The sequence below is a fragment of the Falco rusticolus genome, chromosome 15 (genome assembly GCF_015220075.1).
Source record: "Falco rusticolus isolate bFalRus1 chromosome 15, bFalRus1.pri, whole genome shotgun sequence".
Classification (NCBI taxonomy): domain Eukaryota; kingdom Metazoa; phylum Chordata; class Aves; order Falconiformes; family Falconidae; genus Falco; species Falco rusticolus.
Window position 1 is genome coordinate 19,584,234 of NC_051201.1, and position 26,509 is coordinate 19,610,742.

General features: G+C 41.2%; 1 protein-coding gene across 10 annotated transcripts in view; it reads right to left on the bottom strand.

The window, feature by feature from the left end:
* Nucleotides 1-1,816: 1,816 nt before the first annotated feature.
* The window catches only part of SLC12A4 (solute carrier family 12 member 4), a 61,393-nt gene continuing 36,700 nt past the window's right edge, over nt 1,817-26,509 (bottom strand). For 6 of the 10 annotated variants that reach the window (XM_037409036.1, XM_037409044.1, XM_037409040.1 and 3 more), the window contains 22 exons: nt 22,237-22,383; nt 21,588-21,642; nt 21,131-21,261; nt 20,556-20,797; nt 18,446-18,660; nt 17,298-17,462; nt 17,118-17,216; nt 14,961-15,018; nt 14,262-14,436; nt 13,743-13,861; nt 13,161-13,259; nt 12,683-12,802; nt 11,835-11,939; nt 10,639-10,807; nt 9,363-9,558; nt 8,484-8,653; nt 8,178-8,309; nt 7,972-8,079; nt 6,981-7,165; nt 6,202-6,216; nt 4,102-4,235; nt 1,817-2,980 (listed from right to left, as the gene is read on the bottom strand). In XM_037409036.1, coding sequence (XP_037264933.1) covers nt 2,889-2,980; nt 4,102-4,235; nt 6,202-6,216; nt 6,981-7,165; nt 7,972-8,079; nt 8,178-8,309; nt 8,484-8,653; nt 9,363-9,558; nt 10,639-10,807; nt 11,835-11,939; nt 12,683-12,802; nt 13,161-13,259; nt 13,743-13,861; nt 14,262-14,436; nt 14,961-15,018; nt 17,118-17,216; nt 17,298-17,462; nt 18,446-18,660; nt 20,556-20,797; nt 21,131-21,261; nt 21,588-21,642; nt 22,237-22,383 — 2,931 coding nt within the window. In that variant the 3' untranslated portion in view covers nt 1,817-2,888. Of the gene's footprint in view, nt 2,981-4,101; nt 4,236-6,201; nt 6,217-6,980; nt 7,166-7,971; nt 8,080-8,177; nt 8,310-8,483; nt 8,654-9,362; nt 9,559-10,638; nt 10,808-11,834; nt 11,940-12,682; nt 12,803-13,160; nt 13,260-13,742; nt 13,862-14,261; nt 14,437-14,960; nt 15,019-17,117; nt 17,217-17,297; nt 17,463-18,445; nt 18,661-20,555; nt 20,798-21,130; nt 21,262-21,587; nt 21,643-22,236; nt 22,384-23,125; nt 23,194-26,509 lie in introns of those variants that run through there. The other 4 variants (XM_037409043.1, XM_037409038.1, XR_005107665.1 and 1 more) reach the window with 3 other exon arrangements.

The window sequence follows — 26,509 nt, forward strand, 5'->3', positions numbered from 1 at the left end:
GAGCAGCACCCTGCTCCCTACAGGAAGGGAAACAGCGTTTTGATCGCAGGTTTTATTGATGGTGGGGGTCCTGGAGATGGAAGATAAAGCAAAGGGACATCTCCGTGCTACCGTAGGGTGCGTTTTTTTATGACTCCCTGATTATTAGAACTGTACCACAGCGGGTTTAAGTGTGATTCCCTATACACATATGCAGAGTTTAAATCAACACGGTCATGTTTTTTAATTGCAGTGTTCTCATCGCCTTAGCAAAAAAAGGCGTTAGCATAGGAACAGGAATGGAAGATGACCATTCAGTTACCCTCACAGAAGCTGACTCAACTAGATATTATCTTTATCACCGATGTTTTTCTTACATGACTTTTTACACGCTACTGCCAGTTTTCACCGAGGTGCACCCCTAAGCTTACACCAAAGGTGGAGTCAAGCGTCAGAGGGACTTGTTTTGAACCTTCTATCTACAGAGACGTCTTAAGCAACTGGAGCCTATTAAAACCTTAGTTTTAATAAAGTTCTGAATTAAGGCAATTTTTTTTTTAATCCACATTGCATAGAATCACCTCTGAAAACCTAATGTCATGTATCTGTAAGGATAGTAATTTGGTTGGTTTGATACTCAAAAGAATAGAGCCACAACCAGGTTACCTGGGTCAGGCACGGAAATCCTTCTGTGAGGTAGGGTTACATCATCCAAACAGACATATTCCTTATGGAACTTACTGTTTCTCAGCGTGTTTATATTAGAAGTTTACATTTGGTAAAAGAAAGTTAATATATCATGCTGAGAGCTACAAAAGACAGAGGAATAAAGATGTTTTCATAAACTTTAATTACTCCTATAAAATAACGCTTGCAGACTGGTGTTAACTATCATGATTGCTTACACTTGCATACTACTACTCCGTCCTCTGAAGACATGATGATCTCTCTACAAATAGTACTCTGTTTACAAATAATCAAACTTTATTCTCTCCATTGGTTTTAAAATGTAAGTGAAATGAATTTTGGTTTTCAAAACCAAAAAAGCAAAGACTGTTGTTAAGAAATGAAAATAAAAAATACCCAGTAGAGAGCACACCCTAGAGTTGTTTCCTGGCTGTTGTCTTGCAGGGAACTTGGCCAGGAACGCACATGCACCAATACCATCCTGCTCCCATCAGGTATGTTCTGTTTTGCAGAGAGAACAAACTTAGGCTTTTAAGTATAAAACTCTTATTAAAAGCTTTTTTTATTATTACATTATTCTTCAAGATATATGCCTCAGATTTCTGTCTCACGGACGAATTGGTCACGCTGTTACCGGTGAAAGAATCCGGAGCACTGTCACAATGGGGTTGAGAGAACCAGTACAGCAGCTGGCAAGAGCACTCGGGGCAGATGTCTGCCTGTCCCCACCTTTCTTGCCATACTATTGCATCCCACGGAGGGCAGCTCACACCTGCCCCTCGCATGGGATCACTGCTTTCCCCGACAGCCGGAGATCTCGAGGGGGCACCAGCTTGTGTGTGTGTTTCATAGCCTAGAGGTGCAGAGCTCTACCTGGCTATTACACACCGTAGTAACTCCAGAGCCAGCAGCCTTGCCTCACTCATGCACGCCCCCAGGCCGCTTTAAGGCCAAGCTGGCACCTCCACCATGCGGTACTTGCACCGACAGGTCCCCACCACCTTCCCCTCATGCAGTGGATCTACCGGTGATGCTGATGCTGAGGTGGATCTACTGGTCATGCTGAACTCTGACCACAGCAGTGCTGTGCAGGGAAGGACAGATGGGGTTTCCTAGCTACTTCACCACAGCACACAGAACAGAAAATAGGTTCAAAGTGTATGCAACATTTTATTGAAAAAATACGAATGTTCTGTACATAAAGTACAACTTAATGGGCTTGAAAAAAATCTCCAGAGACTTATTGGTTAATATGGGTCTTCTTTTCTTCTTTTTCCTCTAAGGGCATAAAGCATACAATGAAGCAGCAGGTCCCCTGTACTTGTGCAAGTGCAATCCCATCGCTGTGCGTGCAGCATAGCACCTGGCTCTACACACGGGACTCCAGCATGCTCAATGTACTTTGATGGATGGTCTGCAAGAAATTTAAAGCATGGAAGAACTGCACAGGACTGGTCCTTCAATCCACTGATAACTCAAAATTTATTGTGAGATCTCTGTTATCCTAAACAGTCTGCATCTGCATATCCAATATTTCTGACAAATAAATACAAAAATAAATAGGGATCTGGCCTCACAGAACCTCAAGTCTCAGAAGCAACACAATTTGTAGCAAGCTACATACATAATTTCAACTATATCAACATAATTTATTTAAATCTCTATCAATAAATGTATTAAAAGTATAAATTCTTATCCAATACTGAGAGTTTAGTTCTGGAAATAAACCCAGAAAAACAAAGTTTTTTCAGTCCTCTCTTACGTTTTAGTGTGCTCTTAGAAAATGCTTTATAGCTGAACTTTAGCAGAAACTAGCTGCTATATAATGTAATTCTATCCCCCAAACCTAATATAAAAAGCTTTTAAAATCTTTTTACAGTAACTGGCTTTCATGTCCTAACTTTACATACAGTTACTAAAAATACTGCACATAGCAGTGCTGACTAAAAATAGGTTTAGTGTTTAAACTACATGCACAAATGCTGGAGTACCAAAGCAGAAAATAATGTGGCAGCTTCACAATTAACTTATGTTGCTAATTGGATGGTGTAACAATACTGCAATCCCAAAAGATATGTATGTTGCAAATGGAAAGACTATGAATAGGACTGGATGAGGAGAAAGTTAGGCAAAAAAACCTTTTTTTCTTCTCCATTTAAAACTGGAATGTCCGTTATCGCCAAGAAGGTAAATGTAGACCAGTGCTAGAAGCTTGTACTAAATCAGGAGTAAATGGTGATGACTTCTCTGCCGCCTCCTCTAACAAGTAATACTCTCTCCAGACCCTCAGTCAAGACTTCAAGAAACTCCATGTCTGTTTCAGTAAAGTCAAGGACAAAAGAAATAGGCAACCCAAAATACACAGCCATTAGCTTCCGTACTGGCTTCACGCGGCAAGGTTTTGGTAGTGGGGAGGCTGCAGAGGCATCCTCTGTGAGATGAGGCCGGGGCTGCCCCTGTGTCAGCCAAAGCCTGCCTCAGCTGGCTCCAAAACGAACCTGCCCAAAGCTGAGCCCGTTAGTGGTGCTGGTGGCACCAGTTACACAGTCACACTCCCTCCCTGCTACGCTCCACGGATACCGAGCAGCTTTCAGGCACAGCGGCTCAGCCTCTGCAGGGAAGGGTGGAGGAATAAGCACCCCCATCCACAACCTCAACTCTCCTGAGCTGTAGTAGCTGTGGTTGAAGCCCCCTTACGCCAAGAGGAACGATTTTATCCTTTGGCCAGCACACCACTGTGAAACAGCTGTTACTACTACTACTACTACTACTACACAGATTTAGGAGAAACCCATCATTTAGTCTGTGATTTGTGACCTGTGACATACATTTTCTTTGGCACAGGGCAGTGAAAGGCTTGCTAACTTAACGGTACAAACCAAGGCTGAAGGGTGGCTGTGACAGAGAACCGCAGCGCCAGCCGGCTCACCAGATCACAGCTCTGCTTGCTTAGGGGCACAGTGCAAGTACCCCTCCGCGGTGCCCAAATACCGCGGGTTTGAATTTTTATCTTACCAGAGCACTGCACTTGGAGCTAAGCTCCCAAATTCTGCCGTGTGAGCTACACCCGAGATAAGCCCTCTCCTTCAGGACCTTCCTCCTCGCTTGAGTTCAGACACTGCTCTGCCCGGAGCGCTGGCTGCTGCCAACGCCTTCTTAAACATCTGCTACATCCGCTATCGAGAATTAAAGCAATAAATTTAATTTAATAAATAAATAAAAGAAGTAAGGATTTAGACACGACTCAATTCAAACCTCCAAGGCTTCCAGAGCAACCAGCGGCAACTTTCTCTTTCAGCAATTACTACATAACAGGCACAAGACAGTACCCTCCGCTCAGCGGACGCTGCGTCACAGCATTTGCGGCAAAATGAAGTCAAAAGCACAGATTAAACATGCTCTGCCAGGTGGACCAGGCCTTGCCTGAAAGGATACAGTTTTCATCTCCATCAGTATTCTTTGGAGGACCAGGCATGTTGAGGAGAACAAGTCTGGCATCATGGGATCTATTTACAATAACTTCATTTAGCTTCACTGCTGTGTGCATCCTTCGGACATTAGACTGGTTCCTGCAGAAGAAGCACATTCAGACTTACTGTTAGAAACACGCCTCTGAAAACTGCATTATTAAATAGGCCCTTAATAAAAATGCCCTTAAAAGCATACCTTACATCTCCTAAATACCCTGTTAAATGTCAGCTCAGCACGCAGTAATTTTTTTCAAACTTAACAATGAAGATACAGAAGAGATTTCACAGCATTCTTCAGGTACGGCTAAGTCCATCGGTTTAAAATCCCTGGAGCCAAGTCTCCAGTTTCCCAAGTTACATTGCTCTTCAAGAAGCGCATTTTATAAAAGTCTTGCATAAGAGGTTAAACCACATCTGCACAAGGGGACATGCTCTTTGACTGCGGACACCCGTGGCTGCAGAGCCTTGCCTTTGGGCAGCCCTCTCCAGATCCCCTCACCCCTACGGCTGCACAGACCACGCACTGCTCCGGACTCAGCACCGAAGAACTGCCCGAGACCCATCGGAACCAAGCGGGGCAGCGGCACCGCTGCGCTCAGTCCACGCCTCCCACGGGTGCGCTTGTCTTTTTGTGTTGAACAGCAGCTGACATCTCCAGAGAAAGCCTGGTTGCCTACACGTTTGTGGGCTGGAACGCAGCCTACAAACGCCTGGATGTATCCCTGCTTCTGGGGCCTTTCTGGTCTATAACAAGGATTTTAATCTTTCCTTCAGTTGGACACTAATCAACCACTCTGCCAGGCTATTACAGGAAACACTTATAACCCAAATATCTTTAAAATCTCAATCATGCTTTCAAATTTGAGTAGCCACTTGGTTCAAAAGTTATGGGAGAGAAGGAATAGATGCAGTATGATCCTGTAAGCTTCCACTCCTTAAGAATCCAGGCTGAGAGAGGTAACAGGACTAATTATTCAGAATCTCTTATCACAAAGTAACATCAATTCATGCAGGAACAGAACTGGAAAGTTTCCTTTGGGGATTATGAGCCAGGGAATGTTTCCTTCCTACAGGAAATCAACCATTATTTTGGTAACATAAAAAGGAAAACCAACACAGAAATAGACCTAATCAAAGGGAGATTATATTTGCAGCTTTGAGGATCTTCTTCAACTTACAGGGGTTTTGGTTCCTTTGTATTAATATATTAAAAAACAAATATTAGTGGAAACAAATCTAATATGAACTTATAGATTTGTTAATTCAGCTTTACATGTTTTGAGTGAAAGTCTTTAGTAACCCTCACTGGTCTTCCAAACATTTAGGTTTGCAAAGAAGTCTTTTATATAGACAGAAAATAGAAGATGCAACAGTAAGAATAATGTTTATTATACTAACAGCGCAATTTACTCACTGGGAATTGCCTCTCTGTTATTTCACGTTCTTATTTAATTCAGAGCCAGAACACCCTCTGTCTTCACTACGTCAGCTTCAGCAAGCCAGGGACAACACAGAGGCCAGATTATGTTTACAGGAAGTAAGGAAGACACCAGCCCCAGAAACAATATACTGTTATTATCTACGTAGAGTTTTGGAAAAAGAATTGAAAAACTGAAGGTTTGGTATTCTCTAAAGTGACATTTAAAATTGGCATCTCCCCAGCAACTTGAAGGTGTAGGCTATAAGGAAAGGGTTTGGTTAGTGTTCAGAAACTGCCAGAAAAAACATCACAGCAGTGTTGTGGAACGAGAGCTCCTCTAAACGGGTGATGTATCCCGCTTCCTGCGTCACGCTCTGCTCAAGAAAATAGGTTCAGACCTGCAACCGCCTCTATCCTGACTTAGTTCTTGTCAGGACAACTCTCGTATTTTGTTACTTGCTATTTATAATGACACTTCAAGCTTAAGTGGCAAATCCTGCTGCTTTTAAAAACATTACTAAGACTGCTCAACTCTTGACTCTTTTTCTTCCATAATTACGTATAATTTTCCTGCTTTTAGTTGAGAAAATGAAGTCTTCCCTCTCAACCATCTTAATGTACTTCTAAGTTAAATAACAAACTTACAAGTTTTCCCACTCTCTGAAAGCATGGAAGAGGAAAAAGTAGAGGTAGTTAACACCAAATTCATCAGAATTTCTACAGTATGATTCAGCCTAAAACAGATTTGAATTCTCACTGTTTTATTAGGAAGAAAAATCCGGAACTTTGCCAAGTATGCAAAACCAACTGAGTGAATTCTTCGTGTAAGACGTAGTAGATTACAGTAGGTCACAGGAGAGTCACACATTTTTATACAAAGCTAAAACGGACCTTTACTTCTAGCTATTCGAGGGGCACACACGTGGTAATACTAAGACTATTGTTACATGTCAGCGCTCCTTCAACAACAAGCCCATCTTCGAGGGTTTTACCACACACATATTCTACTCACAACCATTCTTCACTATCTCCACCGCTTCTTCCTTGCTGTGTTAAACATCCACACTGCACATTAGATAGTGAAATTACTGGTCTTCTTTAAAGTTCTGATTAGATCAGTGAAGTTATCAGACTGGTTTTTAATTGTGTGTTTTGTTGAGGTATTTGGGAGACAGGAGGAAAGTTGTAACAGGATTTAACAGCTCCAATTTAGAATTGGACTATACCAAGTAAAATATCAAGGGACGTGTGCCACATTTAATTGGTCAGAGATTTCTCAGGAGGCTAACTGCTGTCTTTTCAGTAGTTGGGTCTCAATGTTTACGGTGCAAGTTTAAACCAATGATCAGGAGACAAAGGGTAACAAAAGCACAGCGCATCTAGAGAGCCAGGAGGTGCGAGCTGTTGATTTAGGCAAGACTCACGGCTTAATGCTGATGAGATCTCTAAAGCTTCCCACAGCACTGCCTCGGTTCCGCTTCTCAGCGTCACATTTCTCTTTTGTCCAGGTCATCTGGATGTTCTCAGGAACTGAGTCCCCCTCATCTTCTTCATCTGAGTAGAGGCTCTCCAGACGTGCTATTGAATGTCTGTCCTTTACCAGCTGAGCCTAGAGGGCACATGAATGACAAGGTGAAGTCTCAAGACTTTATGTTCTCTGGTTCTGTTTAAGCAACGAAAGACTTTTTGTGCCATTGCACCCTTTATTTTTTATGGTTAATATAGCCTTTAGAACACCTCTGACACCAGGATACCAGGCATCTGCCCTGGCCGATAATCTTACACACCAAACGGACTCAACAGTTTTGATGGGTGCAAGCCATGCAGAATTTGGACTGACAGAAGCCTGTATCTACACAGGAAGAAAAGACAGTCTAACTCACATCATGACATGGTCTGCAACAATGGACGAGTCTGACTCAAAACTGACAACAAAAGCAAGCTGGACGAACGCATGCAGAAAAATTAGATCACCTGCACCTTTCATAGCTACGTGTCCTAACCATCCACACTGGAATGAAATCTTCAGCAAGAAAACAGGATATACTATAAATTGAGGCAAACTCCGGACATTCCATATAAAGCAAAAGGTCAAGAAAGGGTTGAGACTCACATCCTCAAGTTATCGAGTATCATTTACGTCACCAAGGGGAACACACAAATTGTTTCCACAATGCCTATACCGCCATCGTCTTCCCCCAAAACAAATGATCTCTAGCATGGTTTTACAGGTACAGTCAGGCTATTCAATGGCTACACGCAATTTTGGGAAACAAAAACGCTACACAAAGTATTTCCTTACATCTTCAGAACACAGGAGTTAAATTTAAGCAGCAGCTATATAAAACGCTACTAGGAAGGCACTTTGTGTCATCCACCTCAGCAGCCCATAGCAATCAACCACAAATGACATACCTCCCTTTCCCTCTCTGTTTTTGTCAGCCTCATTTGCCTCAGCATCTGAGATCTCTGCTCCATCATAAGAGTTCTCTCATAAGTATATGCTGAGATATCACTATTGTGCTGCAGAAATAAGAAAAAAATCATTGTGCTTGCAATCAAGTCATAACCAAATACCACCATTTGCATCATAAAGTGAAAAACAGGCTCATATCCCTTACCATTTCTACCACTTCTACCTCTGCCTCTATTCGGAGTTGATAGAGGAAAGTAGCCAAGTCTTTCTTCATCTGGATGCTGTTATCATCCATCTGAGCTACAGTAAAAATTCTCATTTTGCATTTTCTCCAAACCTGGTGAGGGAATGCAAACTCTCAGTATCTGAACCAGTAATATTTTGCTCTATGAAACAAACTTATCAATATATCCACTCTCGTTTATCGATACAGGCTCTATTACTGGACCTTGTTTCTTTAAACTACTGCACACAGCAGTAGCTGGGTGAGATTCTTTGGCTAGCTCCTTACTTTGTGCTGTTTGAGAAGAAAAGGAAGCAACATCAACATGCCTCCATCATGTACAATCCACCACACATCAATGTTGCCTTCATTGTAACGCTCATGGTTGCTGGGGTAGAAAGACACATTTTTGGGAACCAGCAGAGCCAGATGGGCTGCAGTTGTGCACCGAACGGTACCTACCCAAAAAGGGGAGAACAAACAGTTACTTCCAATTCTGCAAGAGTGATCTACGGTTTAAAAAAAGAAGAAAAAAGCTACTCACTGAGTAAGTGCCAGCAAACCATAAAAGTCATTGCTTACATAAAGCATGTACAGCAAGGCTTGCATAGACAGATCAGACCAAATGACAGAGCCAGGATAAAGCAGACTTACACAAGCCCTATTTTGTGCCTGAAATAAAAGCAGCAATCTTCAAAGCTAAGCGTGAGGAGAAAGCACCTGCTCTGCTCTAATCTGTGTTAAATCAGTGCACCACAGAGGAAGGAAAGGGATACAGGCAAGGAGCGTGTTAGCTCCAGTAGTGAAGAGAGACGGATAGGGTAGGACCAGTGAAAAGAAAGACTGTTTAGGAAACAAATTATAGTTTGCCATTAAAACAGCGCCTCTCAAGTCTGTAATTTGTAAACCATTCATTACAGAGATGAACTCTGGCTGCTAGATTAATCTTTGAAGATCTTTCGTAGGTCTTTTACCTACAAGAAGTGGTATTCCAAACACAGAGCAGTTTTGCAAGAAATCATCTACTTCACAATCAATACTGGTAAAAACAGACTAAAAACCAAAAGCAGTTTCACAAGGATTCTGTTAAAATCCCCTGTGTGTACCATGCGTGTAATAAACGTCGCAGTTCACAATGTTTGATTGCACAGAACCTTTAAAGCTCACCTATAAACGTCTTCCATGACCTTGGATCTTCGCTTTGCCTCCAGCCATACGGCCATCCCAAAACCACAGTATTATGTTTCATGCCACCCAGTCCACAGGACTGGATCAAGTGGGCAATTCCTTCTCGAACTTTATTGGCTACAACTACTTGACAAAATCCTTTCACCTTCTCAATGTCCATCATATTCTTAATAGTCTGCAAGACAGGCAAGGAAAAACCTTACAACCAAATGGAACTCTTTAGTTTTCCTCTACCATGTGGTTACAGTGTAAATTTCTGGTTCACACGTCCACAGGTAAAACACATTTCAAAGTGAAGTTCTGCTCATCTACCTTCCTTAATAAAACAGAAGAGAAAATGCCCACTAATTGCGTACAATACTTGTTTAGAACACACAGAGTTCCCTTCAAAAGACAATTATTTCTAAGACATTAAGATAAGGGTTTCTTGGCTTGTGCTATAATCTCTTACTCATAGTAGTAGTGATATCTGCGTTACTATCTCACTTTCCGTTTTCTAATCCTAAAACACTCACCTTTTTAAACCCAAGATTCATTAACTTCCTTCAGATTTTCAGTTTCAGATTTCTATGTAATATGCTGTGTTATTATATTCAACTTACAAATATAAGCACCAAACCTCCCACACCTATCAAGAACACCTTTATTTGTTTAAAAACTAAACCAACTTGGTCAACACATGAATTACTTTTCCCTTTATAACAGTTTTCCTGTACAGAAAGCCTCCGGGGAAGGTAACAGTCATGCACTGATACCGTACAGATGCAAGCAGGGCCACAATGTCATGGTTCAACAGTGCGAAACATGAAATGGTTTCCTAAGAAATTTTCAGGACCGTCCTTCAGTGCTTTTTGTAATACATTTATCACCACACTGCAAGAGACACAGCACATTTGCTAAGTTCGCAATAACTGACAGTTATTGAAATGTTTCTTGGTATTTCAGGAAGCTAAACAGTCCTCTTTCGTCTGTTAATCAGCATATATATACTTCCGTAGTAATTATTTCTTATAAATGAAGAGTTTTATGCAGTAAAGCTGTTTACACAAGTTGCAAGCATTGATCTTACTGTATTCCCAAAGCTGCAACTGGCAGCTGCAACTTGTTTGCAAGCCCCTTTCTGCACAGCTGCAGTACTCCTCAATCAGTCCTGCACGTCGCAGGTGCCTCTGATAGGCTTTTTTCCACGTTTGATTATGAAACTTATCTGCCCGCTCACCCCTTTTTACTTTAGGAAATTGTTTAAGACACTGACCTGTTCAGCAGCCTGGGCTTCTCCATAAGTTTCCAAGAAATTCCCCTGGATCACTGATCCTATGATAGTCAAACCTTTACCAGCTTTCAGCTGGGACGCAAAGGTTAACAGTCTAGGGTATTTTACGTGCAAATCTTCGTCAAGTTTCAGAAGCACCAGCAACTGAGGTCTGGAGGAAATAATAAAGGGAATGTATTTTTTACTAAGGCTTTAACAAAAACACTTCTAGAAAAAAGCATCTCTCATCACTTTAATTGTGCTTGAATATTAACTCTGAAACAGTACATTCTTTCTGTATCTCACAAATTAGAGGGGTTTTAATTAATATTTTATTTCTCTTGATTCAAACCAGGTTTGAAGCATTGAGGAAATTCTGCTGCATTGTTTTGACAGTAATAATACCCTTTCATGTACTTACTTAGCTTAAAAGGCTCGCGTTAGTGTTTTATTTCCGTGACTGATTTTCAAGGCTCGCTCAAGTACTATTAGAGCACACACTGTGTTCACGCCATAAGGCTGTCCTTCCAGATCTAGCTGGATACCGGGGCCAAACAACTGGGGAACACAAACATTCTCATCTAAACACAAATCCCACCTGCCTTATGCCCTTAAGGCATTGCTACACATCAACTAAGTTATTTTCTGTCTTAAGCTATGGTTGAGCCAGTGCAAAAGGATTTATAAAACTCTCTTCTTTGGTAGATTCATAGTCCTCTTGCTCAGAGCCTACGAGTTGTGCGATGTGGGAGTGAGAGGAGAGTTCTTGCCCACTTGGTCTGTCCTCAACAGACAAAGCCAGAGGGGAAAAATTTTGGCCACTGTTCCTGTTTTTAACTGTAGAATGACAGCAGTGACTTCTTTGGGCCCCCAGTGCAAATTACCACGGCCTCTGGACCTCTGGATTTGGAGATCTCCAGTTTCCCCAAGTTCCACTTCTGAATTTGCAAGTTCAGAGTCAGATTAGAGATCCAAAGGACACACCAGGTGTGGCCACACAGGCTCTGCACAGCAGGGCTGGGGCAGTGACATGGCAGCTTCCCGCAGGCTCAACACTTGTTTGTTTGGGTTTTTCTTAATATTCTGGGCATTTAAATTCATTCACACAGACCAACAGCGTCTTGTTTGGAGTCCAGTTTCACTCCTTCAGCGTAAGCAGATAACCATGACAGTGCATTTTATTAGTCCCAAAGCAGTACCTCCAGTTCTTTGTGTGCGGCGGGCCCTCCTCCAGCCTGAGCAAGGCGTATCGTGCTGCGCTGAGCGAAAGCCCGCGGATGCCATCACCCCATTCCTTCTCCGCACTGTGAAGGACACACAGTTTAGCCAGCTGTGACTGTGGTTTCATGAGTGTTTAATTGCACATTTACAGTCACGCTATACAGAAAGTTTAAGAATGTGATACACAGCACGCATGGCATGTGTATTTATCATTTGTGCATGTGTGTCTGTGATACCTGCCATGTATCACATGAGAAAAATGCAAATGTTTCAGTCCAACGTATATCCCACCACCACCATTCTGTGCTTAATTTGTAATCAACACTCCACTACAGAGAAGGCTTCCCCAGCATAAACAAACATCAGGTATTTCAATACCCAACTTGTTAAAATTAAGTTATACAGCCATGCTGCAGCCTGACTCCGTCGGATATTAACAACCCTGGGCAACCTCACCTGCAGATTCAGCTTCTCAAGGACTGTTCTAGAACAGACCTTTGCACCAGATACACTGGAATGCTGCCTTCAGCTGTTCTGGGCCCGAAATAACTGCGTGTGGTAAGACAGCAGGATAGCTCCTAACCAGGTTTCTGCTTCCAGTGACTCAAATTTCACCGGACACCTTTAGAGGCTTAACAACAAAGCACTTCAGGGGCTGCTGTTTAGCACTGACACAGCAAAACAATGAAAAAAAATAACTAAAAAGGAAAGCCTTCTAAGTAATATCTCTGGACAGTTCCTTCTCCAAATGTGAAGGGCTAGAGATAATTGCTAAAAAAAAAAAAAGGACCCTTTTCCTACCCTTTTCTATCCAGTTAACACTTACCCTTGGTATTCAATGTACTTGTAAATCATGCCTGCAATAAGCATAGCTACCAAAGCATAATACCAAGATGAAATAAACATCAGTGCCAGGCAAATACTCATGCCTAAAAATGAGAGAGCCCTACAAAGAAAAACACAGATATTAGTAAGTAGCGGGGTAAAAAACTTAAAAATAAGTCAATTACTCTCTTGCTCTTTTTTCTATATATTGTCTATTCTGCACTGGCAGTGAAAGTAAAGCTTCCAATGAATCCCACCAGTCCTTAAGAGTTTTAGCACCCTGTTGCTGCAACGAAACTCTCAAGCCATTAAATACCTGAGTCTGGTCCACTATGACTATTACATCAACGTACTCTTGTCTAGAACAGATACCCAGAGAAATAAAAGATGCCCACAGCCCTCACAGGGAGGGCTGCTCTTGCTCTTCTAAAACCCACAGGCAACAGCCCAGGCGTTGAGCATGCTGGCCTTTTGCTTACCAGTGATAGTATTTAAATCGCGGCCGCCAGTTTGGAGTTCTAAGAAGCGTTTGCACTGCACATGCGAGATTAACAAAGAGGTAACACATCAAGAAAAACCTGCAAAAGCAAAAAAAAGGCACAAAACTTTTTAGCACACATATTTATAGATTCTGGCACATACTTGAATCACATGAATGACTTACAGTGAAAATACATCTGCCTGTCATGTGTGCCTATCCCTATGATTTTTATTAGCCTGAATCATCAGTATAAAGCAGTCAGAAGAGTTTTTTGATTGGATCAAGTTAGATTAGCTACAACATCAACACGATCTTTGGTCTGTGATAAAAATAACATTTTCCCAAACAAAATGACAATATACTAAAGACATGTTTATTCACAGAATATTCCAGAGCAGAAACAGATTAATACGTAGAGCCTGAAGTCAGAGAATTCATAGAAATAATAGATGTGAACTCAGGCTCCAGTAACTTGCTTTACTGGTTGAAGATACAGTTCTGAAAGACAATCAAATTAGCAGAACTCAAGAACATCGTTCTTTCCCCTCACCCCTTAAACAGCAACCAGCCTGTTTCTTACATTGAGAGAATCGGAGCCACCATGTCAAGTGAAGCAATAAGGATCCCCAGCTCAGCGATTAATGCCGTGAGCAGAAGAGCCCATGTCGGTTCACCATTTGCTTTTCCATGACCAAAAATCTAAAGAAACAGAAACATTATGCCTATCTTCCAAGTATTTCACAAGGCTATAATTAAAAAAAAAAAAATTAAATTTCAAAATACAGTAGTAATTTTCCTACATACTTCCTTCTCTAGAGCAAGGAAAATTATTCTAATGGTTTTCTATGCTTCACAGAATTAGATGTTAGACTTCTTCATAAAATGACCATATGTGTCTATTCAAACTCCTTTAAAAATAGTCCTAGTTTTTAAGAAAAGAAAACAAAGCATTAAAATAAAAAATACTGACCTTCACTTCAATGCTGGGCAAACTAGAGAAAATAAATCTGATTTGCAAGGGCATGAAGTCAAACAGCTAGTTACTATACACAGAATCTTTTTTTTAAAAAAAGAAGTATTATTTTGAAGATGTACGAACCCAGAGGAAAGGAATGATGTTGTCCTTTGCTATGGCCTGCAGCAGCCGAGGGGCTCCCGTAAGGCTCTGCAGACCTGCTCCGCAGGTGGAGAAGAAGGAGCCTATGACAATGACCCATGGCGAGGGCCACGAAAGGGTGCCCACCACCAAGTTCTTGTTCACTGCGTCGCCGTACCTGCGGAGAGGAACAGTGAGACATTCCTAGTCGGAGGAGTATTTTGACAGTAAAGTTTGGGGGTTTAGGTCAGGTTTAAGATACCATTTAAATATTATGTATTTTCTTGATTAGGAAATACAGAAAGTTGTGAACAATCAGAGTTCCTTTTGATACACAGATAGGAAGTGTCTGCAGCCTGATTTCAACAATTCAACAACTTTTTTTTTATTATATATCATAAAATTCTTATTATCACAACATCGTTTTCCACTTTCACCTAGAAAGATGCAGGAACTAAGATATAGGATGGAAGATCTGAGGGAGCCATGCCAGAAATTATCAAATCAAATACAAGAAGGTACCCAAAACATTGTTTATAATTTACATACAAACATGATTTAAAAGGCACCCAGAAGTAAAAGTTACAGGGAAAAGAAAAAAAGAAAAAAGAAAAACAGAGTGAGGAGGGGTGAGATGGGAAAGAGCACACCTTCCCTGCAAAAAAGAAAAAGAAAGGAGAGTATCAAAGCAGTAAAACTTACTTATCTCTCAGGACTACGCCTTCTATGCAGGCTCCAAATAATAACACACAGCTGAAGTCTGGAGTGCAGGCTGTGCTAAGGAAGCTGGATTTCTTTAGACACGGCAGATGAAGACAACCATAGAAAGTGTTGTGGGAAGTTCAGGATGTGCCTCTGTCCTACAGTATTTACACTGCAGCACCTCCCTAAGTACCTGGTAAAGCTGGTGAGTAAATAAACATGTATACCTTCTAACATTAAAGTGACAAAGTTATTATAATAAGTATAATAATTCTAAGTTTCAATTTTTGAAAAAACACAGGTTTAAACTTTATGATAAAGGAGGTCACTTCACAGAAATATTTTCCTACGTAAACATCCATTTAATCTGCTAGTATAAAACAGAAACCGATATTTAAATACCATCCTTTTCTCTCTCCTTCTCCTGCGTCTGAAAATCTTTTGGACAAACAGCAAACCATTACACCGCACCATCTCGTTTTGTGGTCTCCGATGGCATTCACATCACCAGCGAGTCCTTGAATATGGGGTTTGTTATTCTACTGTACTACTTCTGCATTGGGGAGCACAAAATACTCCAGGTTTTTGGGATCTGGAATTCAAGTAAATTTTTTGATCTTGTGATTTAAGTTTCCATGAATGGTTAAATCCTGAACTCCACCCCTGAAGTGCAATTGTAAAATACGAAGAGAGAGAAACATGGACCACTCCTAGACATTACGGTGTAAGCCTTCCACTGGGTGGCATACAAATACCTACACAGAAAGTCACCCACCACCAAACAAGCTCTGAACTGTAAATATTTCAACACCAGAACTGGGGGTTACGTCTGTGGCCTGTTTCAATATAGATTTATTACATTCATAGAAAATGAAGACTTCTTGGTACAGGGTCAGTTCCCAAAGCCACATCTGGAAAAGGCTGTGCTAAGAAGCTGGGACAAGAGAGCTAGGATCCCGATTTACAGCTTAACAAGTTTTGGCAAAAAACAGCTTTGAAACAGCAGAATTGCCTGGACAGTCACCATCTCGGCCAGCTGCCCTTTTTGGGTGGGATTTATTCAGAAAGCTCTTACAAAGAAGTCTTGAAGTCCTTGCTCATATTAAAAGGAAAGAAAAAAAAAGAAAAGGCAAAAGGCGTTCAATCTCCTAGGTTGAGAAATTGTAGTTAGGACCCCAACAGCGAGATGTAGCTGAAAGACCTTGGCCTCATCTCTTCTCTAGCAGCAGAGAAGAGATGAAGAGTCTTTCCTGAGCAAAGCTCCTGTGGTCCTAAGCCCTGAACTACATACAAAACCCAGCAACTTCAACTGGGATCAAGACTGTTTCTCTGAGCGCACACTCAGCACCCAGAAATCTGGTATGAGGAACACGGTCATACTCTGCACATTAAATGCTCCAGACTCAGTGGAAACAGGCAGGAAACCATGAGTCACTGACAGCTACACGGAGCTCACTACTGAGCACAGTGCGTGTAACACTTCCAGGCGTGCCAGCTGGGGATGTGTCTAAGAATCATTAAATCGCATTAAATCAGATGCATGTATTAAAAACCAAGGGGAAAAAAAATACAGTCCTGTAAGCTGAGGTTAAATGATCTTATTTCACTGACTTAAAAAAAAAAATAAATACACAAATTCATTGGTGAGCAGCTACCTCTACACATGAACCTTCCCCCACTTCCAAAAAAAACCCACTTGGGGAACATCTAGTCTCATTTCTAAATTCAGTTTATCTTGCCCTAAAATGTTCAAGAACGTCTATACTCCTTCATCTCACCCAAGTTAAAAGGCACTTTTTTTTGCTCCAAGGAACTGAGATTTATCATCTCTCCCCTTTAAAGCCTTCCCTCATCTTCACGGTCGACTCGCTGCATCCTAAAAAACATGTACCTATATTCCACCAGCCTGAAAAGCTATAGACCGCTGCATAGCAAAGAAAAGCAACAGCAATGCAAAAGAACAAAACAAAAAATGGGATGGAAAACAACAAGATAATAATTCCAATACTTTCAGCTCAAGGACTGTTTTTCTTCCATTGACCAATCACACTCACACCGATAATTCAGTCACCTGAAAGCAGTTCCACAATCAGATACACAGCCATTCATCCAAGCCGCTTACAACATGTCAGGACTCTACTAATTTTAAAAGGATACAGACTAGCGATGTGGTGACAATAGCAAGAATTGTTCCAACAGGAATGGATTTCTGTGCATCTTTGAGGTCCCCTGATCTGTTTGAACCAGCCATGATACCTGAAAATACATTTTGAACATAAGATCATGGGAGAAGAAAGTTCAGAGACCCGAGATGCCCTTCTGTCCCAGTATTCTCACCGGTCACCGAAGGGAAGAAGATGCCAACCAGCACCATGAATGAAGTAGCTATATCTGAAAGCACATATAGATGGAGGTTGTTCTTCTGGCCTGCTACATCAACAGATGGGTGATGTGCTTTCTCCAGTATCTCTCCTTTCTCCAAATAATTGCTCCATAAGTTGTCTTCAATGTTATTATTACACCACAGAAAAGAAAGGCATGTTTCAGTTCAAACCTGTTCTCATTATAACGAGTCTACAACTGAAGATTACAAATGCAATTCAACGATCAACACAAATAAAGACATATACAAGTTACATGAAAGAAAAATTACATTGCATGCTTTCAAGGGAATCCATAACAAAAACAACAAATACATATTAACAGCCTACAAAGTCCTAGCATTTCTTACCCTTTAATATTACTAAATGTAACTTTAACTTCATACCTGTTTTAACCCCAAGAAATACACTACATATTTTTAACGAACCACCACACCCACACACAGTAGCTCAGAGAGCCCAAAGCAGCAATACTGATGAGCTTTCTAGATGTAAACAGATTTGTCCTTTAGACAGTGGAAGAACTACAGAATTATGTGGTTGGCATTTGAAATTTCACTAATAAATGCTGAATCCATTTTAGAAACGTGGTTTCTGTGAAAATGAGAACCTTGGGCACTCGGCACTGGCACAAAGCAACTGTTCTCTGGAGTTCATTTCAATTGTGAACATTTTTCAATGATATTATATTCAAGAGTGGGCAAAGAAAGAGGCACACTATTTTTATACAAGTGCTCTTATCTTTCAGGATGTATCTTAACCTGTCCAAAACAGTGAGTCACAGATACACAGAGTTTTGAAAGATATTAACAACTTACTCATATTGGTATAGATCATAATTATAGCTGATTTTCTGCTGAAATTATGAGATGTACGCGGCAAATTTAATCAATTCTACAGCAGACAAGCACTGTATCAGGACAGAAGTGCCATCTCCTCTTTTTAAAAATCCTAACACTTGGTTTTCGCTGTTGAAGATAATTTTCTTCACTGTAATTACATTTCTTCAGTCCCTCTTTCTTAACCAGCAGGGAACAGTTCAACTTATTTCAACTGCTCAGCATGCCTCCTCTTTAAGGGAAAAACAAAAAAAATCTATCATACCTTTTAAAATGCCACTAGCAGCTCCTGGAATTCCTGCTATCTCGGAGACATTGTTCATTAGGAAATATTCATCACAGTGCTCAGTGGTTAAGTTCGTACTGTGGCAGAAGAGCTCCCAAAGCTTAGAGGCCACAGTAATGTTATCCTTCACTATGGTTTTGGCACAAACATCAAACTGATCTCTTGACAAAGTCCTGTTGCCCAACATGCAAATCCTGGAAGGGAAACACGAAAACCAGCGCTATTATATGGTACCGAGAAACTGAAATTCCCCCTTCTCCATAATTCCTCTTTCTTAACATGGAAACTTCAAGTGCCTCTAGTCTGCTACATCATTCCTCAGCTTCGAAAAGGTGGTGGCAGCAGGACAAAGACTGTGTATGTTTCTTTTAAGGGTCCGAAGTATAAAGCTACTTTTCCAACAATTTTAGGAGAGGTATAAAAAGCTGTATCAGTGTTATTTATTGAATTTGGTACATTTACCTTGAACAATGAAAAATAAAGATTAGGCCACTCTCCCCCCAGTTTAACAGAACTACTGGACTGGAAGAGATCTGAAGAATACCAGCATTCAAATTACTGGATATTTAGAATATCTAAAGATATTTGGAATTGCATTATCCCAGTTTCTGTACAGTAGTATTCAAATAACCTGACATTTTAGCTTCAGAATTAGGAATATACATTTCAATCACAACAAGCAAAGCTGCTTCTTCAATAAACTTTGATAAACTGAAGATAACTATACATAGTTGCTAAAATCCTCCAGTGCCTGTTGTGTTTCACCTAACCACAAACAGTTTATTGCGGCACTGAAAATTTTAATCCACTTCTCCAAGGACGGTTCCACCAGACATGGTGGTATAGCCTAACAGCTTGCTGCCACTAACAGTTCATTCAGCTTCTCTTCCCAGGGCCCGAAAACACTCACAGGAAAAAAAAAAATCCTCCATTTTAGTAAGTGTAATTTTTCCACAGGTGTTCTCAATCACTAAAGTCGTGGAAATGGAAGAGACTGGGGCATTTTTGTAGGGTTTGCAGGCCTGTGAACTGTAACTTCAGAGAAGCCTTCCCCTCCAGAATAAGAATAAGAAAATATAAGAATAAATATAGCATCTAGTTATTTCAGGAGAAGAAAAAGGAGTACAGCTCAGCTAAGAAAGACGGGGAGCACATTTAAAGAACAGCCCAAGAGATAATGAGGGGGAGGTAGAGGCACCGTTTTATTTTTACTGCTGTAAACCTGCCACTGTTGTAAAACATTATAATAAACATCTAAAGGGAGCACTTGAGGGTTGCAAATACTTAGTTATGGTCACAGTATTTTAAGTTGTGAACAATTATGCAGACTCAACTCCTCTATTTCCATTCCATTCATCTCTTGTCAGCAGTATCAGGAACTACTGTTTGCATTTCTGGTAAAACGCATGTATTTGTGTTATTGCTGCTCCAGCTCTGAATTTAAGCAACCATATTACATGTTGAACCGCCAACATGCCAAGAAGCACATGTCGTGTTCAGAGCACCGCTACCCATACGGCAGGCTAACCTGCTCTCAGACCAAGGGGAGGCTTTGCTGGAGCCTCAGCACGCCCCCCCCCTCGCCTCCCACATTCCCAAGAGATGCCCTATTTCTCAGCAAGCAGCTGCATCACACCACCACTTTCCAACCGCAAAAGCAGCACATCATGTCTGACTGGCCCGGGGAAAATGGACCTGCCAAACTGCTTCCTACTAACTGCCTTAAACAAATTTTAGCAAGACTTTTGCTGGCTTAATTCAACAGCCTTGGGCTAAGATACTGGATTGTCTTTGCAGGAAGCAGAGAAACATCAGCCTCCATCAATCTGTATACTCACCACGAGACTTCATTTTACCCAAACAGTTAAACAATGTAATAATACATTCATTTTACCCTAAGAAACTGCTATTCCAAGAGCTTATGTGGAATACTACCGCTGTCACTACAAACAGCTTAAAAAAATCTGAAGTAATTCACAAAAAAGGTAGCTTGACAACATATTAGGCACAAGATTTGAGTAACTTCCATTGAACCCCACGTTCCAGACACGTAGGCAAAGCTATGTCCCCATCCAGAAACATTACTCACGGAAATGCAGGTGGATCAAAGATGGACTTGATAGCTCCAGCATAAATGGACAGGATGGATATTACTACGCAGGCCAAGAAGAGGGAGGCAAATTTGTTAACGTATTTCACGCCTACAAAGACCACCACTGCCATCAGGATGAGGAACACAGTGCCATACACCCTCATGTTGTTCAGCATAGCACTGGATGCATCATGTGCCCCGGATGGATGAAAGATTGCTGCTTGTGGCACAATGTATGTCTGAAAGAAGAAGAAAAAGCAAGCTGAAGGGACACAGGAACAGGACTCTGTCTATATTACTGCAGCGATATTGTACCTATACTAGAAATGTAAACTGCTTTCCAATTTGCAACATGCTTTTCACCAGGAACCTTCAGTTTAGAGGAAAAGTCAAGGGATAACGTAACAGCCCATTCTGTTTCACTAGTGCAACTGAGCCATGTTTAGCAATGATGAGCTTGTGTCTTTGACTGAATACTACTTCCTTATTTATTTTTTATTTTGTTATATATAGGTGGGGTATTTTCTATATGCTATTTGCCTTAAAAGCAGGACTACTCTGGCACTACTCACCAATAAAATCTCAATGGCACCAAGGATATACATTGCTCCTGCAAATGTTGTTCCCAAATAAAAGCACAGCCCTACAGCTCCACCAAACTCTGGGCCCAACGACCTGGATATCATGAAATAGGAGCCACCAGCTACGAAACAAGAAAAATGAGAGTAAAATTATCATTTATTTATTATAAATTGCAAAATTTCACAACAAGAATACAACAAAATTATACACTGTATATCTGCTTTTTAGGGGTTCAATTGAAGTATCTTTTTGTTAGCAAAGGGGGAACTAAAAACCAAATAAATTAATATTTAGACTAGTTGACACAAAGAAGAAACACTAATGTGAGTTCAGGCTTTGTATCTTGGCTTAAAAAATTTATCTGGAATAAAACCACATTAACAGCTTATAACATTTTTTTTTTTTTTCTTCTTAAACACAAATGAGAAGTTTGCTAATTACACTTACCTGGAACAACACCATTGGTGGCAATAGCACTCATTGATATGGTTGTAAGCATAGTCTGGGGAAAACAAGGAAAAGAAAACAATTGTGTCAACATCATTTTTTAAAAAGTAACTTATTTCTTGATAAAGTAAAGCTGCCGCTGCCTATAGGATACAATGTTTCTATTTATTCCACCTTGACAAGTCATTATCTAAAAGAAAACAAGGGTAGCAGGAGTTTCATCATCAAGCTGTTGAGAATTCTGCTTGAAATGACCGCCGCTTTATCAGGTCAAGTAATGGATGTCCGCAGACAAAGCAAGATAAAAGGCGGCAGGTGGCCCTCCATCTGCAGAGCTGAAATTCCACCACTGGCTAGTCCAGCAAAAGAGGCAGCCATGCGCTGGCATAGGCACAGAAAACAGCTGTTTGCTAAACAAACACTATTTTTAAGACTATATCTACACTAGATACAGTTTGGCAGTTTAGAAATACTAGCAAAGAAAAAAAAAAAAAAAGAAGAAAAACCCAAAATCACATGGCTGCAAACATAGAAGCGTCTAGCATAAAGCTGGCTTTTCTTTACACATGCATCTACAATGCAGCCTCTCCAAGTTTCTCAACTGTTTCACAGAGGTTACATCACGTTATTATTTTACCTATATACTTACACAACAGCAGCAAAGTAATACAATCAGGAACGACTGAAGAACTCCAGCCATTCCTACCATCCAAGTCAGCCGAAGGAAGAGAATAACCCCGAAGATATTCTGCATGCATGGTAAATACACCCCCATCAGGGTGCCCATGCTGGGTGACTGAAAAAAAAAAAAATAAAATCATGGACATTCATTAACTAGAATGATTCAAAGCACAGCTAAAAAACACCTACAACCTCCATTTTTCAAATGGTAGAAAACTGGGAAACATTAGGTAGGCACGCAACAATACTATTGTGCTGGACTTCCACAAAACATGAAGCAAGCTCCAAACCCACGAATTTCTGAACAAAATGCTGACCCTATCACCTCTTCACATTTGAAGTAATTATACTCAGCATTTAACACCAATTAGTAACAACAGAACATATATGTATTTGTTTTATTGTAGAACCACAGAATTTCTAGTATGCAGCCTGCAGAGTGCTGCAGACCGCAAGTAAGGTAGATGCCACCCTATTCCCCAGAGTTTACAGATTAGTTTCATGGAAAACTTACTTTTATGGTTGTAATACACATTTGGAAGCAATCTGGAGACATAGATCATGTATTTTCTTCCACATTATATATACCACCTAAAACACATTATTCTAACTTTTCTGATGTTTAATGTTCACATCAGACTCTGAATTACTTTTGACAGTGACCAAGAAAATACAACTTAATTACGTGACTTCACAGGAACTGCACAAGACTGGCATTCAACGTAGTATCCTGTAGGATTCTCCTTTGCCCTAACAGTGATGGTCAGAGGACAGTCAGACCCAAAACACTGCTATCAGAACGCCACTGGTAGGGGGTTAGTTCAGGGAATACAGAAGCGTTCCCTGCGCTGGCACACCTGGCATCAGCAGTCCCAAATCTCTGCGGTTTCCTGCCAAGGCATTTCATTGCTTTTAATTTCTGAGGTTTTCTTTTGCATTTCAAATTATCCAAAGGGCTGAAACATAGTGGGAATAGAGAGTGTAACTTCTCAAAGGCTCGTCTCTTTTCATACCTCTTCCTATAAATAAACCTTTCTATAATTACTCTATATAAACCTCCTATAAATAAAAATTCCAAAACATATTACAGATAGACAGCATTTAAAGAAACCCATGAACAACCATCTAAATGAGAAGGATATTATAGGGAGGTGACCACACTTGCTCATACTTGCTTCCACAGGGCATTAACTAAATGCAAAAACAAACAGATTACATGCACCCTTATAGATAAATTATTCATGAAACAAAAGCAAAAGTACTTAAGACAAGCATATTACTCTGTAAGCAGTAAAACAGCTGTCAAAAACTTTATTCTCACCCTCTCTTCACTATGGAAGAATTTAGTTACCTAAGATTAAATCAAGAGTATATTTTATTACACAAAGCAAAATCCTGGAAGAATGAAATGGTCATAAGATCACCAGGTCAAAATAAGCAACCTAGGAATTTAAGTGCTTCAACTTGCAACTACATGTTAAGAGTTCAAAACGTCCCCACCTGCATTAGGAATCTGCCCTGCCGGAGATGAAAGAAAACTGTGCCTAAGAGAACATGAGCTGAACAGTTCTTTGTTAGGAATGCCAGGAAGTCAGCTCTGAATTCCTTGTGTGACTCAAGCTAGCTCGGGTCACCCAGACCTTCCCGTCCACCCTCCAACTCGGGTGAACCGCCTGAAGTGACCTGGACAACAGAACCGGGGGGTGACAGTCTGCAGCAACCTCACCCTGCAAGACCCACCAGCACGGGGCCAGAGAGCTGTTACTCGGCTGTCCCACTGCCACAGCACAAATATCCCTGAAACATCACCAGCCAGTGGTACAGAAATTACCAACCCGCAGAGCAAACCTGATCGGCTTTGCCGAGGTTACGCCTAAGGACCAAAGGAACTGTCGCCTTCTGATCCAGAAATGACACCTGGACATAAGTATCCTGATCAGGGTAAGGTAAGGATTTGTAAATTAGTTGCTCCAGTGCTACAGCAAAGGAGGACCTTCTCAGAGTAGTATTTCTAGTGTACCTGCTTCCTGGAGAAGGGAAGGTTCAGATACTTTTGATGCTAACACCCTCATCTGATTCACCTCGTGTCCCCAACTGCATAAACACTGAGAAAGGACTAAATGGTGTAGTCTGGCACTGGGCAGATTTTGCCCTGCCTAAAGGCTTCCCACCGTCACACTGATGTACTCTTTGCCCTTCTTAAAGAGACATTCCACATAATTTTAGCATCTATCTGACCACTCACCTGTCAGCCACTCCCTCTCAACACCTCTGAACCCAGCAGCCAGCATCAAGTGAATTTATCAGATGTGTGGGTGCCTCAGAGGTAAGGGTGTTTCTAAGAGTTTGTCACAACTGGCATCTGGGAAAGGAAAAAAGCCCAACCTACTGCTCCTACACAGGAGAAGCAAGTGGAAGCAAGTGGAGCACAGTCATGTATTTGATACAACAGTCTTCCAAACGCTATCAAAGCGGGTGTGTAAAGGGCAGGCTGAAACCTCACCTCCCAACACCTGCCTCCTTCGCACAAGAATTCACCTGAGCTCAGCTCTTCCCTATCTTCTGCCCTGTGTGGTCCCTGCAGCTTTGCTCCCGTGTTCATCATATCCTCCCCTTCCCTCTGCAGTGGCCTCTCGTGCAGATCCAGTTACGCGCTAACTCCAGCCACAGGGGAAGAGAAATTGTGCATGAGCTGGACAGCTGAGACTACTGCAGAGCAGCGCAGCCTTGGCAATGCGTAAGCGCCTGCCCGCAGACAAAACCCATGCCACAGCGTTACTAAGTGTACCTCGGGCATAAGCATTTACTCTGGATTTTCCTACCCTGCAGAAATAAAAATACGGGTATGAAAGAATGATCCACAAACACTACTTGAACCAGGCTTGTTCACAGAGATATTTAACACCAGTAAGCTGCAGCGACTCGACCCTTTTTTATAGCATCTTACGGTAAGTGACACTAAACCAGCGCTGAAGTCTCAAGGGAACGCAATCTGAAATAAGGATGTTCTGTTCAGTCTCAACAGTACCAAATGAAAAAAAGGTAACACCCCGTGCTGCACAAAGGAAATAAAACACAAAGACATTATGAAGAATGCTGGTTTAGACAGAAGGGACTGAAAAATCTCGAAACCAGCCTAAACGTCAGTGATGCAGATTCACTTTAATCAGCTGCAGACACATAATTGATACAAATATTGATCTGAGTCTGAAGGACACCGTTTCCATTGTGCCAGCGTGATAGGTTATCAAAGCACTTGGCTGCAGGGCTCAGGGACATTGATCAGTAATGACAGCTCTTACGGTTGCTCTGTAGCATGAGGACAGAAAGCAGCACAGAAATGAACTGCCTTATTGAAGATACACAAACTAAAATAGTTAATCTAATTTTTTCCATCATGAGAAGGGGATATTTTTACAGCACCATAACCATTAAGTGCTTTAATACAAAACTGTATATAGAAAAGATAAAAAGCAACCCAGTTTCTACCCTATTACATGGAGTAGCATCAATTTTGTCTGATGTGTACCTAATACAGAATGCCACTATCAAAAATCTTTAATGGGAATGCTGAAACAGGGAAGTATATTTATACTAAGCTGTTTTGCACTGAAACTGTCCTTATCTTCATTTGCATCTGCCACAAACTCTGCAACAATTGCTCCAAGAGATTAGAAGGGGGATAGCCACGTAATGCATTTTCCAGACTTGTGGAAATGTTCAGGTCTCTTTTGGTCTTGTCACTGTAGAGAGCAGGTGCTGACAACAACGATCCCCACAAGCTGAAGCACATCATTCCCTAGGCCTTTGAGCTTAAACTTCCAAATAAAGATCTCATTTTTTCGATACCTGCCCCTCAGAGATTTGATCACTTCATGTACACACAACTGCCTCATCTCTTTTTTTGTCTGTGTGTGTTTTTTGGTTGGTTTGGGTTTTTTGTTGGTTTGGTTTTGGGTGGGGATTTCTGTCACTTGAAGGGACATGATTTGGTGGGCGAGGGTGCGCTAGGTCATGAAAAGGTATTCACTGAGAGACCTGCCCTACCTGTTCGGATGGAGCATTTTATTAGTCATTTACTGAAAGAGCTGCTTTCTTCATTCCATTTTTGAATACCAGGTCTAGAGTCTGCTCACCCTCCTTGCTCCAGTTCTTGTCTATGAGATGCCAGTTCCAGTCGGTGACACATCAGGACGAGCAGCTCACCTGCTGTCACGCTGGCTGGGTACCTATTTGCTGAG